The sequence below is a fragment of the Carica papaya genome, chromosome 3, assembly GCF_054855325.1.
Source record: "Carica papaya isolate Zhongbai chromosome 3, ASM5485532v1, whole genome shotgun sequence".
Taxonomy (NCBI): Eukaryota; Viridiplantae; Streptophyta; class Magnoliopsida; order Brassicales; family Caricaceae; genus Carica; species Carica papaya.
In genome coordinates, this window is record NC_142311.1 from 25,834,195 (window position 1) to 25,851,838 (window position 17,644).

A 17,644-nucleotide genomic window follows, 5' to 3' on the forward strand; every position below is an offset into this window, starting at 1 on the left:
AACACAATTTTTTTATAAGATATACAAAAGTGTTCCATTAAATTTGTTTAGAGTCTACGTAATCTTTTTATTTTTTATGAAAAATAGTCACCTATAAAATTTTAATTATCTATTCATAAATATAGAGTTTGTAACCTATATCAATATTACATTCCTTATTTCATAATTTTTTTCTATCTTATATTAATTAAAATAATAAAAAAATTCTTTTTACTTTTATGTGAAACTTATAATTTTTTTTAATTGACACGAGTCTCACATAATAAAAATTTTTACAAAATAATATTTTACTCAAAATCGATGAAAATTTGAATTCTTTATATATTTATAATAAATATATATAAGATCAAATTAAAAATATTTAACCATACATTCATAAAGAAAAAAAAATTATTGTATATGGTATTGTATCATAAGGTAAAAAAGAATAAATTATTTTCTTTATAAAAAATAATAATAATAAATATGAATCTAAATGTAGAGATTTCAAACTAGTAACAATATTCAACTATCATGATGCATAAACTCAAACCGCACAACAAAAGACATAATCAAAACAATAAAAATTCTATCATTGGTCAAATTTTTAAAAAAGAATTTTTGAATTAAAATAATTTTAGGATAGCATACAAGTTGAAATATTAACTTTACAGTGACAAATTTTTCGTAATTAAATATGGTAGTATCACACTACAAATTGGGTGATAATTTTAGTATAAATAATGGGTCATAATTTTTTGTGCATTTTAAATAAATAGGTCTATTTCTATGTTAAGTACTTTTAGGTGTGTTGGTGGATATTCTCATATACATGTTGTAATTGTTTCATTTAACATATTTTTAAATACTTCAATATATTTCAAACTAATCGAATACATTTATAATAATTTTAGATATTTAGTATTTTTTTTGCAGAATTATCTTATAAATTTTTTTTCAATATATTAAAAAAGTTAAAACACTACTTAATGACTTTATAATTCTATAAAATTATTCTTAAATATTTTTTTTTTTATCTACTTATGGTCTTATCATAATAACCTATGACTACTTAGGACACGAACATCAAATAAAATGGGTAGCAATTTAAAATTTTTTAAAAAATGGAAATAACTTGGAAATTTTTTTGTTCAAACTCATGGACGTATGTGTTCCTGATAAGAAAATTTTTTAGATTTATTTACACGTACCGACAGTAAATTGACATTGCCTCCCTTTGTCCCTAACCGCTCTGCTTCTCTTTCAATAATTTATTTTTGTATGGGAGGTTATTTTTATTATTTTCTTAAATAAATGAAGTAAATATAAATAATTAATTTCATACAAAAAAAAAAAATATATATATATATATTATTATTTTAGAGTGTTTAAATTAAAGCATGAACGAGGAAGCACACGTGGAGCCCATGTGGTACGTTAACCAGATGCCCCAATCAAATTATTATTACTACAAAATATACTACTTTAATAATGATATAACATTTTTTTTGAAAAAATTATATCTTCAAAATTAATATTGACATTATTGTTAACGAAGTAATATTATTTTGAAGTAAAAATATTTATATATAAGAGAAAATTATTTACTCGCATTTTTTGTCCACGTGGCACGACGTCGTAACTGGATCACGCTGCTCTCGTGACTTGCGGCGCCAACTCTCACAGGAGAGAGAAGATCGTTACTTTCGCCGACCACTCCCGTGCAGTTTGCACACGCGTTTCTCTCTCAACTGCGTATCCAACCCTCCACCATAAATCTACCGTCAAAACTGTTTAACACGTGTCTCTAATCTGTTATCAGTCTACAAGAAAGTCAGCGCATCTAACGGTCAAAGTTTAAGTATATATATGCACATCCGCTTAGGGGCTTCTTGGTTTCTCCAACTAAAACAAACCAATAAAAAGGGTAGCCAAGCAGCCATGAAAGCTATTCTCTTGAGAAGCGGCTCCTTGCCGGTTCACCATACCCTGGTCTCTGCTTCGCCCAGGGCTTCTTTCTATCTTCAACCCTCAACCACCGGACCGTTCTCTCCCATCAACTCTCCGAACAGTCGTCTCCGGTTTAAAACCGATCATTCTCGGCCCACGGGAATCCGGCGAACGCTGTCGGAAAACGACATCGTCAGATCGGAGAGGAATGGTCTCTCCGTGTCCATGAAGATGGGAGGGATGGGTTTCCGATCTTTTTCGGATAAAATTCCGGAAGTCGAGGAGGATGAGGTTGATGATTACGGATCGCTGATCCTCGGAAGGAATGATGTCGGCTCCGCTGGAATCTGGCCGGAGAGCGGTATTCCGTCGGACGAACTGGGCTTTCCGGGAGAGGGATTAGGCAGCGGTTCTGGTGACGATGGATGTAAACGAAAGGGTAAAACAGAGGGAGAAAATGGAGACAAGAGGAAGCAGATTGGGGAATACTATCGAGAAATATTGAAGTCGAACCCCGAGAATTCACTTTTGTTGAGAAACTACGGCAAATTCTTATACGAGGTAAATATATACACGAAAACCTCTGTAAAAATTATAGTCGGCTAGTTAATAAAATGATGTGACTGATTAATTTGAATAAATAGGTAGAGAAAGATGCAGAGAGAGCAGAAGAGTATTACGAGAGGGCGATACTGGCGAGCCCCGGAGACGGAGAAGTGTTGAGTTTGTATGGGGGACTTATATGGGAAACGCAGGGAGATGAGAAGAGAGCCAGAAGTTACTTCGATCAAGCTGTTTGTGCTTCTCCTGATGATTGGTGTGCATGTATTTCGTTTGTTTTTTTTTTTTTGTTTTCAACTCATTTGTTAATTAAATTTGTGTTGAATATAAACCATGTTCAGTATGGTGCTGGGATCATATGCACACTTTATGTGGGAAGCGGATGAAGATGAAGAGAAAGAAATGAATGGAAAGTTAATGGAGGATTCAGGTGCTATGATCGTAGCTTGTTAGGCAACAAACAAACAAGGAATTGAGCGAGTGTTTGAGGGAGATTGAAAGTGTTATGAGAAGCCAAAAATACTGTGCAATTTTAATTTTAACATTGGTAGAGGGATCGACTGAAATCCTCTTTGATGCTGCTAACCAAAAATATCGAGTTTTCGTGTCAATTTGTTGGAATAAGTTGCTGCTCCTGCACTCATCTTTGAGTACTGTACAGAACCGGTAATTGCTCTTCATCTCCTCTCAAGTCTTTTTATCTATGTTCTTAATTAATGTAAATATATCTCACTGCACTCGTTTGAAATAAATCTAAAAATGACATATAATGTATCTTCTGTAAATTTACAAATGTGAAATTCCATGTGGAAATCAAACAATAAATTCCAAATTCTATTATTTTTCAATCTTTCTATATACTCAGTTTCTTAATCGCTTCAGCACAATTTACACCTATTCCTAATTAGCCTTTTTAAGTTTGGATTTGCAAATAAATTCTATATCGCATTTATTAATCTGTTCCAAACACATAGCCTAAATTGCTTTCTTATAAGGATCTGATTCCCTCCCCTCACCGAGGGGGTTGAACTCCATATCCCACCTACATGTGTTTTTTCTTAAATAGATTTCCACATACTGTGATATTTCAATCTCCCATCGAAAAATATTTCAGTATTAACCTCGATATGGATTCAAGTCATACATCATTATTAAATAATATGAGTATAATTTTTGATAGTTGCGGGATTAAAATTCTTATTCCAAATGTATTATAAATAGTATTGAAAAGATAAATGATTGTGATTTATTTGTATTAAATTATGTACGAGAATTTATATATATATATATATATATATATATAGTCATAAATCTTAGTTTTTTTCAGATTTGGACAATGATAAACTAATATATATATATATATATTTGGTGTTTGTTGACAACATTATGCACAAAAGTAGACTAAGAAAGGTTGTGTACATTGTCTTTCTAGAGAGTCATCGATAATTTTTTGCAGAGAAAGAAATGAATACTGAAAAAAAAAAAAAAAACAATAGGAATTTGATAATCATGCAATTTTGAAGATCTGTATTTTTCATAGTATGGACTGAAAATGTAGATGATTGAACTCTTTTAAAAGATTTCCGGCAAAGTCTTCTTATAGAGTCCAAAATTATTATATTTGGATAATTGTATAATAATTTGTAAGTGTATTAAATCAATATTTTTAATTAATTGTGTGTGATTATCGAAGCACTGGGTAGATTTATTTCAAACAAAATCTATGAGATTGAAGAAAAAACTATTAAAAAGAAACAAGTAAAGATTTATCAAGAAACTTTTAGCACCCGAGACAAGGTTTAGAAAGCAGCATATATACACTGCTAAAAATTTCTTGTTGAGATAGTAATCGGCAGCATATATATTATATATATGAGTTACATGCCACTCCATTAAATGTGTTTTGGACTTGATTTTATTGCATAGTCTGAATGTTTTTTTTTTTTTTTGAATTTTTTTAATATCTACAATATATTTAGAAATTATTAAATATTAATATCATCCTTATTGAACTATAATTTAAAATTTTGAAATAACAACTTAACTAATGCTCGATTAAACAGATCTTAGTGATTAAGGTAGAGGGAAGCATGAAAGCCCTCCGGTGATTGTAAGATCTTAGTATATCTTATCGGAGTATGGTAAGATCAACTGAGCCAAATAATTAGAATAAATGTTGTTTTCTCTATGGACATCTAATATCTAGATATCCCAATTTAAATTAGGAAGAGCATTAATTTGGGCATTCAAATTGGATTTTGTAGAAGTTGCTTGACATATAACAAATCGATATGAACTATAAACTTTTCAGTTCCTTCTCTCTGGGCGAACTTTAGTCCTTCTAAAACTCCATGAACTTTTAGCTGACGAGGAGGTGTTGATATTGAGGTTGCATATAAAGCCAACAACCTAGTGACTATGTTTGCCATTAATAAGGCCACCAATAATTGCATATCTAAGGTCAACTCGAGCAAAGTTGTTGATATTAAGCTTGAGCAAGGCCCAAGGAAGAGCTTTCCATCTCACGTAAGAGAATTTAGATAGGTTGTCAATGAAATAAGTTCATGCATTGTTGTGACCTATCTAATATTTCATTATTAATCGAATAAGATGAGTGCTTGAAGAGATATTGTAACAGCTCGTGAACTTGAAAAGAAATATATTATGAATTGAATGCAGAAGCGAAACAATAAATTAGAGTTTATATTCCTTACACAATAATTCAGGATATCTAATAGGATTACGAGAATGACCATTCTAAAAAAATAACTAATAATCAAAGAAATACAAGAAAAGTAAACAAACTGAACGGCCTATTCGCAACTCTCTTATGGATCGGATTCTAGATCTTGGTTCTCTTTATCTGAAATGGTTAATGAAAGAGTGAGCTACACTAGCCTAATAAGAATATCGCGCTACTCACTAATACAAAAATGAAGGTTGGTAAAAATTATAAAAATAATTAATGGAACTCTTAATTTAAGTAAAATTTATTTATAAAAATAAAATTATTTATTGTACACTTACCGTAGGGAGATTTTCAAAATCGATCTATAAAGTCAATAACGTAAACAATATTATAGTTTCATATTCAATCAGTCGGAACAATAAATTTCTCATTCATCGGCCTACTAGTATCCATAGGGGTCCATAAGGATGTCTCCACTACGCGTGAACCATTTTTCAACATTTTCAACTAACGAACCGCCCCCATGCCTCGTCCGGTATGACTGCCAAGAAATATCATCCCTCAATATCATGTCCGGTATGAAGGTGAAACAGGCCGTCTCCATATCCTATCCGGTATGAGGCAACGTTCATGGTAAGATTCTCTATGTACCTGGTTCGTCCACTATCTCTCAGAATATCCAGTAAGACTGTCATTCATCTATTCACTTAATCAAATGATTTTTCATTTACCTTTGATTTCTAATTCCCCAATTAACTATAAATCACGTAAAACAAGTAATTCATGCATCAAGAAAACACAATTGAATTATCATACCAATTCTTGTGTATTATCATACATTCGAAACTATGAAATCAATCAATCAGTAAAACATGACAAACAGTAATAAATAATCGGTTTCGACTCCATTAGTAACATTTAATTATCGATATTTTTAAATTACGCAAAATACCATATTATTCATAATTAAACTTCAATTCCATAATAAGGAATAAGATGAGAGATTCTTACTCGAATCGATATCTAAAATGCTAAGTTTTCAGCTGTGCCTATTGGCAGTCTTCGGGTCCCTAAAAATACTCCAAAAAATCGGTGTTAGAAATCATTTTCGGTCAATTTTGGAATTCCAGCACGACGATGCTGCCATGCTCCGGCGATGGCACCGCCGCCCACAGTAGTGGTTTGCCTTAGGCTAGCCGTTTTCGGCCAATTTCAGTTGATTTTGGCCGATTTTGTACTCCTCTTTGTGAGAAAACACACTAAGAAGTCTCAGTTAGCCGAAAAAATTGAAAAATAGAGGCTTATCGACGACAGAGTTTCTGGTGCGACGGCTCCGCCGGCTCACCTTCGTGGTTGGATAATTTGATTCGGTCAACCTGTAGAAAAAAAATGGTAATTGCAATGGTAGAAAAATTGCACGAAACGGAAATCGGGAGGGGTCTAATCGGAGGCTTTTTTGATTTTTTCCGCGGCGGCGCTGTCGAGATTTACCCGCGATTTTTGGCTCATCCGTCAGTCATTTTGCTCTTGAATTTCGAGCAAATGGGAAAAATTTTACCTCTTTTAGTAGTCGAGAGTGGCTCCGGCGCGGCAGCAGGTGACGGTCGGCTCCCTTCCGGGTAAATGGCTCTTCTTCTCCGACGGGAGGTCTGACGGTTAGGGTTAGGATTTGGTATTAAGAGAGGTATTTATATATATCTTTTTTTAATCTGGACCGTCCGATCGCGTTTGATATGGACTGTCCGATCGCGTTTGATCTGAATCGTCTGATCACGTTTAAATATGAAGTGAATCTGTACCGTTCTTTGCAATTTGATCTGAATCATCTGATCGCGTTTATGTAAAAAGTGGATTTGGATCATTCATTGTGTTTAATCGCGACCGTCCGATCGTGTCTGAGGAGAAAACAGATCTGAACCATCCACGGGCGCGGGAACAAATCTACACTGTTCGATCGCGGGCATGCGGATCGACAGCGTGGCACCATATCAGCGTGCCTTGCCATGCTGCGTGCTTCAGTTCGTCGGGGCTGCTGACTGGGCGTCCTACATAGCTCATTTTTTTTAAATTGCATTTTGACATTCAGTTTCTGATTTTTTTTTCAAAAACACCCATATAATCCAAATTTTCACCAATTTCTTCCAAAATTATTTTTAATTTCATCATCCACATTTTTTTTTTTCTAATTTTACATAAAATAATAATTTATAAAATTAAAAAATAAATTTTATACATAAATTTTGAATATTACAATTTAATTTCGGGTAGTACAGATATCACAATAATATCCATTTTCAAAGATGACCTCATTCATCTTCTTCTACATAATCTTGTGTTATAGAAGATAACTTTCTAACTAATAATATCATGGGTGTTGACATTTATTTGTAAATTCTACTGTAATCTATCTTCCTTCTGAATTAATGAAACCTCTTTATACCTGTTTATGACATTTGTTTGTCTCAAGATTTTGATTTTGGATAAATGTAAATGGAATTTGTTTGTTTTGAAGAAAAATGATGATTGAAAGGATTAAGTTAATAAAAATTTACTTGTGCCCTTTGTTCACATCTTTTGATTTAAATTTTGTTTTGTTTTCAATCACAATAGCATTAGATAGATTCTCGAACGACAAACACATAATTAGAGAAATAACTAGACTTAAAAAATTATAATAATTAGGAAGATGAAATTATATTTCCTAAATACAAAATAATTATTTCTTTGATCAATTTAAAATATTATCTTTTATCACGAATATATTTTATTACTTTCATGCAATCATGACTTTTATGGTTAGAAATGTTCTTCCGACATTGATTTGGGTAGAGGGAAAAAAAATTGAGAATAAAAAATCAGATAATTTAATTATATTTCTCTTTTATTTCTTTTTACTTTTTTTTTAAAAAAGTATTTAGATATTTTTTTATCAAATCTAGTCAATAAATAATTATTAAATTTTAAGAATGAATTTTACCATTATACACCTGCATAGATAGATTCTTAAAATTTACATATAAGTCACAATTTAAGTAATAAATCTACAAGTAGGTGTCTAACATATTCCTATTTTATATCCTTCCATTTTGAATTTCTGATAAAAGATTAGTAGAAGAATTAGTGCTTGATTTTGCTTGCAATAAGATTAGTTGCGACTCTTTTTTGAATTTTTTTTAAAAAGAAAAACTAAATATTGAAAGGTTAAAAATTTTAAAGAAATTTTGTATAATTTGCATCATCCTGGTTGTAACAGCTTAACAATTTTATTGGAGTATAATTATTTAGAAATAAATAGTATTGATTAATGTAACGGCTCTAGAAATTCAAAAGAAAAAATATATAATAATTTAAGTATGAAAGCGAGATAAAATGTTAATGTTTCATTCCTTACACAATAACTTAAAAGTACTGAACAACATCACAAAATCAATACTTTGAAAAAAATACGAGAAATAAGGAAATAAATAAAAAATAAAAAAATATCTAGTATCTACTCGCAATCTTCTTGCGAATCGGGCTTTGGAACCAAGTCCTCTTGTAACACCCAACCTTTCCTTTTTTCTTTTTATTAATTATTGTTATATGAATATAATTATTAAATATATAATTTTAATTTGATTTATTTAATTTTAATTTGATTTAATAAAATAATAATAATAATAATAATAAAAAGGGGTAAAAAATGGTTAGAGATTTAATTGAAAACAATTTTGGGGAAGAAGGGTGAAAATTTGGGTTTTAGGATATTTTTGAAAAAAAAATAAGAAATCAGGGGTCAGAACGTAATTTAAAAAAGTTACGTCACGTTAGCTGTCCGGTCAGCAGCCCCGACCAACCAGGACATGCCAGGTGGTAGAGATGCTGACGCAGGAGGCCATGCTGGGGGGAGCCACGTGGGCGATTCGCGTACGCGCGATCGAATGGCTGAGATCCGTTCCCGTGTGCGCGGATGTCCCAGATCAAAAAATGCGCACGGACGACCTAGATTGCATCGCGCACGGATGGCCCAGATTGAATTGCGCACGGACAATCCAGATTGAATCGCGATGAACGGTCCAGATACACTCTCTATTTAATAACGATTGGACGGTCCAGATTAAATGCGATAGATGGCCCAGATCAAAAACAGATGGCTATAAATAACCTTATCAACACCCAAACCCTAACCCTAGTCGCCAGAGTCCCTCGTCGGAGAAGACAGCCCAGCTGTTGAGGAGCCGACTGCCGCCACCCACCACCGCACCGGAGCAATTTCTAATTGCCAAACGAGGTAAAAATTCTACCATTTGCTCAGAATTTGATTTCAAATCCACCCATGGCCAAATCGGAGTGAAAGAATCGGCTAATTGGCCGAAAAATGCCACCGAAGCTCAGCGGCACCGTTGCGGGGTGTTTCAATTTTTGCCTCCGATGAAGCCATTCCCGATTCCTGTTCGATGTGATTTTTCTACCGTTGTGATCATTGTTTCCTCCTCTACAAGTTGACTGGAGCAACCGCAACATGAGTTGAAGGAGCTGCCGCACCGGAGAGCCCCACCACCGATGAGTTTCGATTTCTACATTTTTGGGCCCACCGAGGGTCCTAAGTGTGTTTTCTCACAGGAACCAATGCAAGTTTGGCTGAATTCGGTCGAAAATAGCCCAAAACAGCCAATTCGAGGCGGATCACCGCCGTGACAAAATTCTGAACTTGGTCGAGTGGGCCCTGGGTCTGATTTTTAGGTTATTTGGGACGTGTATAGGTACTGTAAGCGCGTTTCAGTTCCCGAAAAAAAATTCAGGGAACCCAGGGACCGCCGTAGACGCAGTAACAATCTAGTTTTTGGTGTCGAATCAAGTAAGGACCCCTCACCCTATTTTCTATCATGAAATTAAAGTTTGAATAAATGATAATACTGTACTTTGTACAAATTAATAGATTTGCATAATTAATTAAGGTTGCTAATGGAGCTCGAGTCGGATATTATTCTCTGTTGATTCCTGCTTGATTTATTTTACAGTTTAAATGCATTATGGTATCTGGTCTATCTATTCTATGATTTTAAATACATGTATTACTGTCTTACTTGACTACTGTATGATTTTATAATTTAAGATATGATTGTATTATCGGGTACATGTTTATTGTTTATGTGATTATGTTCAACTTGGTAACGGAGACTAAGGGAAAACAGATAAGGTGACAACCTCACTAGATATCCTAGGAGATGGTGGACGGACCGGGTTCATAGGGAACCCTACCGTGAACGTTGTCTCATACCGGACGGGGTATAGAGACTTGGTCATTTGACGCTCATACCGGATGGGGTATGGGGACGGCCTGCTTCACCTTCATACCGGGCGGGGTATTGAGGTTTAATGTCTTGGTGCTCGTGCCGGACAGGGTATGGGGACGGCCCTGGAATTAAGATTGTTAAGGAGAATGGTTCACATGTAGCGAATACACCCCTATGGATCCCCATGGATATTAGTAGGCTGGTGAAAACGAGAAACGGTGATAATCAGTTATTGTTAATGAATACGGATTTATGATATATTTTATGTTACTGATTATGCATGAAATTGTGATCTGTATGATGTTATTGTTTTTGTAGGTTGTTTTCACAGGTTCTCCAAGGGTAAGAAAAAAGGGTAAATGATTTTATTTTAAATAAATGTATTGGTTTAAAATTTATGTTCTATTGGTTGTTTTTGGTTTTCTACAAACCTTTACTCGTGTGACGGTGATATAGAGTGATATCCTTACTGGGCTAGTGTAGCTCATTCTTTATTTAACTATTTAAGATTAGGAGGACCTAGTTCCCAAGCTCGATACACAAAAAGACTGCGAGTAGATGCTAGATGCTTTATAGTTTTCTTTATTTTTCTCATTTCTCGTATTTCTTTCGGAGAACTTATTCTGTGATATTGTTTAGTACTTTTAAGTTATTGTGTAAGGAATGTTAACCTAAATATTTTATTTTACTTCTGCACTCATATCATTATATTTATTTCCTTTTGGATTTCCGGGGCCGTAACACCTCTTGATCTGAAATGGTTAAAAAAAGGATGAGGTACACTAATCCAGTAAGGATATCATATTATACCACTGGCACATAAATAAAGGTTGGTATAAAATCAAAATAACTAATGGAGCACTTAATTTAGCAAATTCATTTATCAATCATAAAATTATTTACCGTTCACTTACCATAGTGAAATTTATGAAAACAACCTATAGAGACAATAATAACATACAGATCATAACTTCATGAATAATCAGCAACATGAAACATATCCATTAACAATAGACCAAATTATAAGCGTTTCTCTTTTCACCAGCCTACTAGTATCCGTGGGAGTTCATAGGGATGTCCCCGCTACACGTGAACTCTTTCCCTTAACAATCTTAATTACAGGGCCATCCTCATACCCCATCTGGTATGAGCATCAAAACATTAAACCTCAATATCCCGTCCGGTATGAGTGTCAAGACATTAGACCTCAATATCCCGTCCGGTATGATGGTGAAGCGGGCAGTCCCCATACCCCGTCCGGTATGAGCACCAAATTACAAAGTCTCCATAACCCATCCAGTATGAGACAACATTCACGGTAGGGTTCTCTATGTATCCGGTCCGTCCACCATCTCCTAAGATATATAGTAAAACTGTCGTTCCATCTGTTTATTTAATCATACCACTTTCCTATTTTTCTTTAGTCTCCATTTAATCATACCACATAAACAAATAAATATGCATTAGGTAATGCAATCATATCTCCAATCCCAAATCAAACAATAGTCAGGTAAGACAGCAATACATGCGTTTAAATCATAAAATAGATAAATCAGATACTATCATACTTTTATACTGTAAAATAAATCAACAGAGAATAATGTCCGGTTTGGGCTCCATTAGCAATCTGTCATTAATTATGCACATCTATTTAATTTATACAAAATATCGTATTATTATTTATTTAAACTTCAGTTCTATGATAGAGAATAGGATGAGAGATCCTTACTTGATTTAATGCCAAAAAGTTAAACGGTTTATTAAGTCTACGGGCAGTCCCTTGGTTCCCTGAATTTTTTCTCCGGAAACTAAAACACGCTTATAATACCTACAAATATTTTAAATAAATCCAAAGTCAGTTCTAGGGCCCACTCGGTCAATTTTAAAAATCCGACACGGTGACTCCACCGTGCTCTGGCGACGGCGCTACTGCCCAAGCGGTGGTCCTCCTTGGGTCGACCGTTTTCGGCTGATTTTGCATCGATTTCTATGAGTAAACACATTAAAGGGCCTCAGTTGGCCGAAAAAATACGAAAAACTGAAACTCACCGACGACGAGGCTCTCCGGTGCAGCGGCTCTTCTGGCTCACGTTGCGGTTGGGTGTTTCGCTTCGGTCAAGCTGTAGAGAAGAAAACGGTGATCTTAACAGTTGAAAAATTATGCGAAACGGGAATTGAGAAGGGTCTCATCAGAGGCAGTTTGTGAAATTTTTTGTGGCGACGGCACCTGGCCTCGCCGGTGTTTTTCGGCCAATTGGTTAGTCTTTTCACTCCGATTTGGCATGGGTGAACTTAAAATTAAATTTCGTGCAAAAGGAGAAGTTTTTACCTTTTTTTGGCGGTCGAAAAGGGTTCCGGTGCGGTGGCGACTGGGTCATCTTCTCCGACGAGGGGTTCTGGCAACTAGGGTTAGGGTTTGGTGCGGATGGGGGTTATTTATATATATCAACTTTTGATCTGGGTCGTCCATCACGTTTCATCTGGATTGTCTGATCGCAATTAAATAGAGAGTGAATTTGGACCGTTCATCGCGATCTAATCTGGACCGTCCATCGCGATTCACTCTGGACCGTCCGATCACTTTTGAATCTGGCCGTTCAATTTCGTTCGGGAGGGAGCGCATCCAGGTCGTCCGTGCGCGCAAGAACGGACCTCAGTCGTTCGATCGCGCGCATGCGGATCACCCACGTGGCCCTCTCCCGCGTGGCCTCCTACGTCAGCACCTCTGCCACTTAGCGTTGGTCAGGGTTGCTGACCCAGCATCTGATGTGGTAAAACTTTCTAAAATTGCGTTTTGGCCCATATTTTTTGATTTTTCTTTCAAAAATACTTTCAGAAACTAAATTTTCACCATTTTTCCCTAAAATTATTTTCAATTAAATCCTCCTTACATTTTATTCCATTTTTTACTCTAAGTAAAATAAAATATAATATAATAATACAAAATAAAATAATAAAAAATTTATATTTATTAATATTTAATCCTGAAAAAAAAAAAATTGGGGGTGTTACAATTAATATTTTAATTCTTATTTGCTTTGTGTAATTTAGGAAGCCTGGTCTTATTTTTTTCAATCTTCATATGTTTATACATGTTGCATTTGGAGTATGAATGAGATGGGATTTTGTTTGAACACCAGCCTTAAGATCTGCATACTTTAGTTGAAAACCAGAAGGGAAGGCTTATGAAAATGTGAGGTCAATTATTTGAAGTATGTTAGCCTCTTGTAAGTATGAAGTTGAAGCATGTTAAACTAATAACTATCTTTTTTATTTATTATTTTAAAGATTATAAAAAAAAAAAATCTAGAATTCTCTAGAGAATTTTAAAATGTGATAAAAAAAAATATATATATATATAAAAAAAAAAAATATATATATATATATATACAAGAAGGTGGTACAAGAAAATTATGTAAAGATGTAGGAAAAAGAGGAGGTTCTAGATGCTTACATGTAGAACATCCCTTGTGATATGTAAAGAGAATTTGTAGTTAGATGGTTGATATATTTTTCTTTTTATAAAATATTATAAATTCGAGTTATGTTGTATATTTTCATGTGTTCTTTACAAAATATTATGTTATAATGGTATCTTTATATCACATAATTAATAAAATATATATATTTCTGTTTAAAGAAAAAATCAGCAACTATAACTAAAAAATCATCGTATATTACTTACACTTTATATGAAACATATCTATAGCACATATGTAAGAGGGTAAGTCATATAAATCATATACATACGATTATCTAAATACTTGTTTGGGATGCATAATGTGGAATGCAAGAAAACTTTCAATGTATAAAATGAGAATCTTTGTTGGTTGCCAGTCATTTCCTGCAAACCCCAAATTCATCTTTCTTGGACTAAAAACGGTACATGATTATCTGTGATTAACCTTGATTTTAATCACCTTTAATATCTTAATTGGTCAATATTTTTCTACAAACTGTTTGATGCTATAATTGATATAGATAAATACAAATTATCTATCTACACTGCTACATCTGTTCGTGAGTGATTATTTGTAACAAATCTTTGCATATAAAAGTCTACTTGAACATTGTAATTAACATTGAAGTCTAACTCATAACGAAATAAAATTATACCCTTTTCATTTTCGTGTTGCATCAACGAGCATCGATGATGACTGCAGAGGACTTGCTGCTAAATATTGCAGCAAGTTTGCAAACAAAATTAAATATGACTCCAAGACATTTATATATGTATATCTGTATGTAATTATGTATATATCTAAGGGATAGACTTCTCATCTTTTAGTTGACAATTATACTCTAGTTACTAGTATTTACTAACCTCAAAGGTTTAGGATGCAAAAAGAAAGCATAAAGTAGAATTCAAGACTGTTTCTTGCAAAACTAGCAGCATAAAAATGTCCCACCGGAAAACGATCTCTTCATAGACATGCGGGCTCGCTACGCAGAGCGGTACTCATTTTTCGTGACCAGATTACATGCTTCTCTACTTGTTTGGTTTGATGGTCCGGCAATAGTACCACTATATTCTTCAACCACTGCAATATCTTCAACTTTGTTGCTTTGGCCTGAATGATCCATAGAAAATCATCTTGTAACCTTTTCACATTCTCCTTCTGATCTTATCTCAATTATTGTGTGATTTCTAGTCTGCAAACTCCCCGAGTTGCTAAAACCGATTACTGGTGTCTTTGGCAATGGACCAACATCACGATAAACACGTACTACTTCTATTTCCTCTATTATATTCACATGCCTTCCATCATTGCCTTCAGTATTAGTTTCATTTTGAGTAGGAAACCGAGATGGTGAAGCAGCAAGTAAGATTATATTAGCGCGACAAAGAGGGCAATTGGAGTGAGATTTAAGCCATGTATCAATACACTGCACATGGAAAGCATGATTGCACTTCGGCATCAGTCTTAAGTTTTCGTCTTCTTCGAATTCGCTGAGACAAACAGAGCACTCTGTTCCTTCAATCAGACCATCTCCCTTTCTGTACTTGCACAGCGTAATGGATTTAATGATAGCCTCATCTACGCCAGTATTTGCAGGCTGCCATGGCTGATGGAGAGATGATGAAGGGCTATGATTGTTCTCTTCTAAATCCTGGCTTGGCTCATGGTTTGATGAGTCCACATCCCCACAGTAGTTGGATATTATAGCATAATAACTTACCAGGAGGAAAGCACTGGCCAAAATTCCGATGATCGTGATAACTAGAGGGGATAAATTGGGACTTGGATTGTCATTAGAGAATTCAAACGATGGAGGAGGAGGAGGAAAGATGATATAACACCATTGCGGGCAGTATATGCTGCAAAAACCTTGGGAACAGTCCTTGCTGTTCATGTACGGCACCAAAATCTTTGGGTCCATTTTGATTTCCACTATGAACTTTATCTGCCTAATGCTAATACGATTACTGTTACTACTATTAGTGTTGGTGACATTTGGATGTTTATATCAACTCCTGCAAAAGCAATTCATAACGATCCGAGTAAGAGCATTTCATATTGGAGTATTTTTGCATTTAGCAATCAAACAGTTTTAATGCTGTAATAAGCTCATAGACTACTAACTAGAAACTAAAAATCAAAATAAAGAGCCCTGAAATCTACTCCTAAAATTAGTAGAGTAAGAAAAAATTACCTGATGACAAGCGTATGGATTGGATGGTCTGAGAGCTTTCATGTCACAAGCTTTCATATATAGGTTGTATGTGTATGGAATAGTTGTTACTAGTTAGAAAGAGGGTCGATGATTTTGTCTGCATAAAAATTTGTAGAGGCTTCACAAAGATGGAATACAAAAAAAGAAAGCAGCTTACTTAGAAAGCAAAGCAGAGGAGGGGTGTTCATTGGCTACTTCTTTTCTTTTTTTTTTTCTTTTTCTTTTTCTTTTTCTTTTTTTTCTTTTCAATTCTATATTTATCTTTTTCCAAGGAAAATGGTTTGAGTGATTCTTGCCAATACTGTTTTAGAGTAAAATATTTTTGATTTTCTTTTTCTTCTCTCAAGTGGCTAAATTGCTTTTGGTCATAAACCAGTTTAGATGGGAAGCAGAATTTCATCCTTCATCTTGAAGACTAAAAAAGCACAAAAGGAAAGGAATATATGTTGAGTCATCTACTCAGATAATATATATATATATATAATTATTTAACAGATTTTAATGCTTCCATTGTTAAATCAAATTATGGTTGTGGGCCTCAGTTGAACATTGCCTGAAGCTTACAAAATATTCTTCTAAGAACATACATCAATTTCCTAGCCATTTAAGCGAAGAAATCAATATTTCTTAATCAAATTGTAAACTTTTTACATTACCACTGCAAGTAAAAAATGATGATGTAAACAGTGAAAGTAACACACACACACAAATATAATAAATTTCTGCTTTCACTTTAATGCTTCAATATGGGTTTTACATGAGCTTTACACTATCACCATCTTTCAACTAGCTTTTTGAAATGTGATTTCTCCTAAATTCAAATAAAAACCAAAAAAAAAACCAGAAAACTCAGTTGACAAGCCCACCACTCTCTTCAAGCATCTATTAGTTTTATTTCTTCTTCTATCATTCGTTAGACCAGGAAGAATTCCATGCATATTAATTTCATCCAACCCAACACCGTTTGCAAATGAGATCTGAATTTATGTTCTATATAATAGTGCATGTATTTCATCGTGAATCAATTTTTCATTTCCTAATAATTTTCATGGCATTTATGATGCATGTCCTGAAGTCAAACAAAATCAGATTGCTCTTTTCAATCAGATTTCTTTATTCCCATCGTGAATATTGTCATGGAAGCACTTAAATTCTCCTTTTGAAGAATAAATCTCAAAACTGGTCTTCTAACCATGTTTTGCCATGTCGGGCAAAAAAGAGAGAAAAAGAGATTCCCCGTTTCAGAATGATATGAGAGAGGATTTTACCATCCACAGGATTAGTTATGAGACCTCTAGTGTCAATGCTCAACAAACGACGTCTTATTCTTGCGGTGGCACAAACCTTATGTTACAGAATCTATTTACTAACAAAATTTTGGAGTCTATTTTCGATTGAAGTTCATCAAATCAATTTTTGACAGTCGAAGATAATTTGATGTAAATGCCACATCGCGAGGATAAAAACCCGCACGGGATATTGTTCAAATGGAAACATAACTATAACTACTGTT

The 17,644-nt window shown here is 34.1% G+C and overlaps 2 protein-coding genes across 2 annotated transcripts; one reads left to right on the forward strand and one right to left on the reverse strand.

Annotated features, from left to right (window-relative positions):
- Positions 1-1,868: 1,868 nt before the first annotated feature.
- LOC110811379 (Tetratricopeptide repeat (TPR)-like superfamily protein) lies at positions 1,869-3,330 on the forward strand. The gene is made up of 3 exons (XM_022037870.2): positions 1,869-2,490; positions 2,574-2,746; positions 2,832-3,330. The coding sequence occupies exons 1-3, from the start codon at positions 1,921-1,923 to the stop codon at positions 2,941-2,943; spliced, it is 855 nt and encodes a 284-aa protein (XP_021893562.2). The 5' UTR covers positions 1,869-1,920; the 3' UTR covers positions 2,944-3,330.
- Positions 3,331-14,552: 11,222 nt separating this feature from the next.
- Positions 14,553-17,559, reverse strand: LOC110823814 (E3 ubiquitin-protein ligase Os04g0590900-like). Its single transcript, XM_022054331.2, has 2 exons — positions 16,111-17,559; positions 14,553-15,931 (listed from the first exon to the last, which is right to left on the reverse strand). Exon 2 carries the CDS (start codon positions 15,835-15,837, stop codon positions 15,046-15,048), a length of 792 nt encoding a protein of 263 aa, XP_021910023.2. The 5' UTR covers positions 15,838-15,931; positions 16,111-17,559; the 3' UTR covers positions 14,553-15,045.
- Between the last annotated feature and the right edge of the window lie 85 nt (positions 17,560-17,644).

What these genes read in the sequence shown, in the direction of transcription:
- LOC110811379 (XM_022037870.2), top strand. Translation starts at nt 1,921, where the DNA reads ATGAAAGCTATTCTCTTGAGAAGCGGCTCCTTGCCGGTTCACCATACC. An exon ending in ACGGCAAATTCTTATACGAG is followed by an intron (nt 2,491 to 2,573) that starts GTAAATATATAC and finishes TTGAATAAATAG; the next exon opens with GTAGAGAAAGATGCAGAGAG. An exon ending in TGTGCTTCTCCTGATGATTG is followed by an intron (nt 2,747 to 2,831) that starts GTGTGCATGTAT and finishes AACCATGTTCAG; the next exon opens with TATGGTGCTGGGATCATATG.
- LOC110823814 (XM_022054331.2), bottom strand. Translation starts at nt 15,837, where the DNA reads ATGGACCCAAAGATTTTGGTGCCGTACATGAACAGCAAGGACTGTTCC.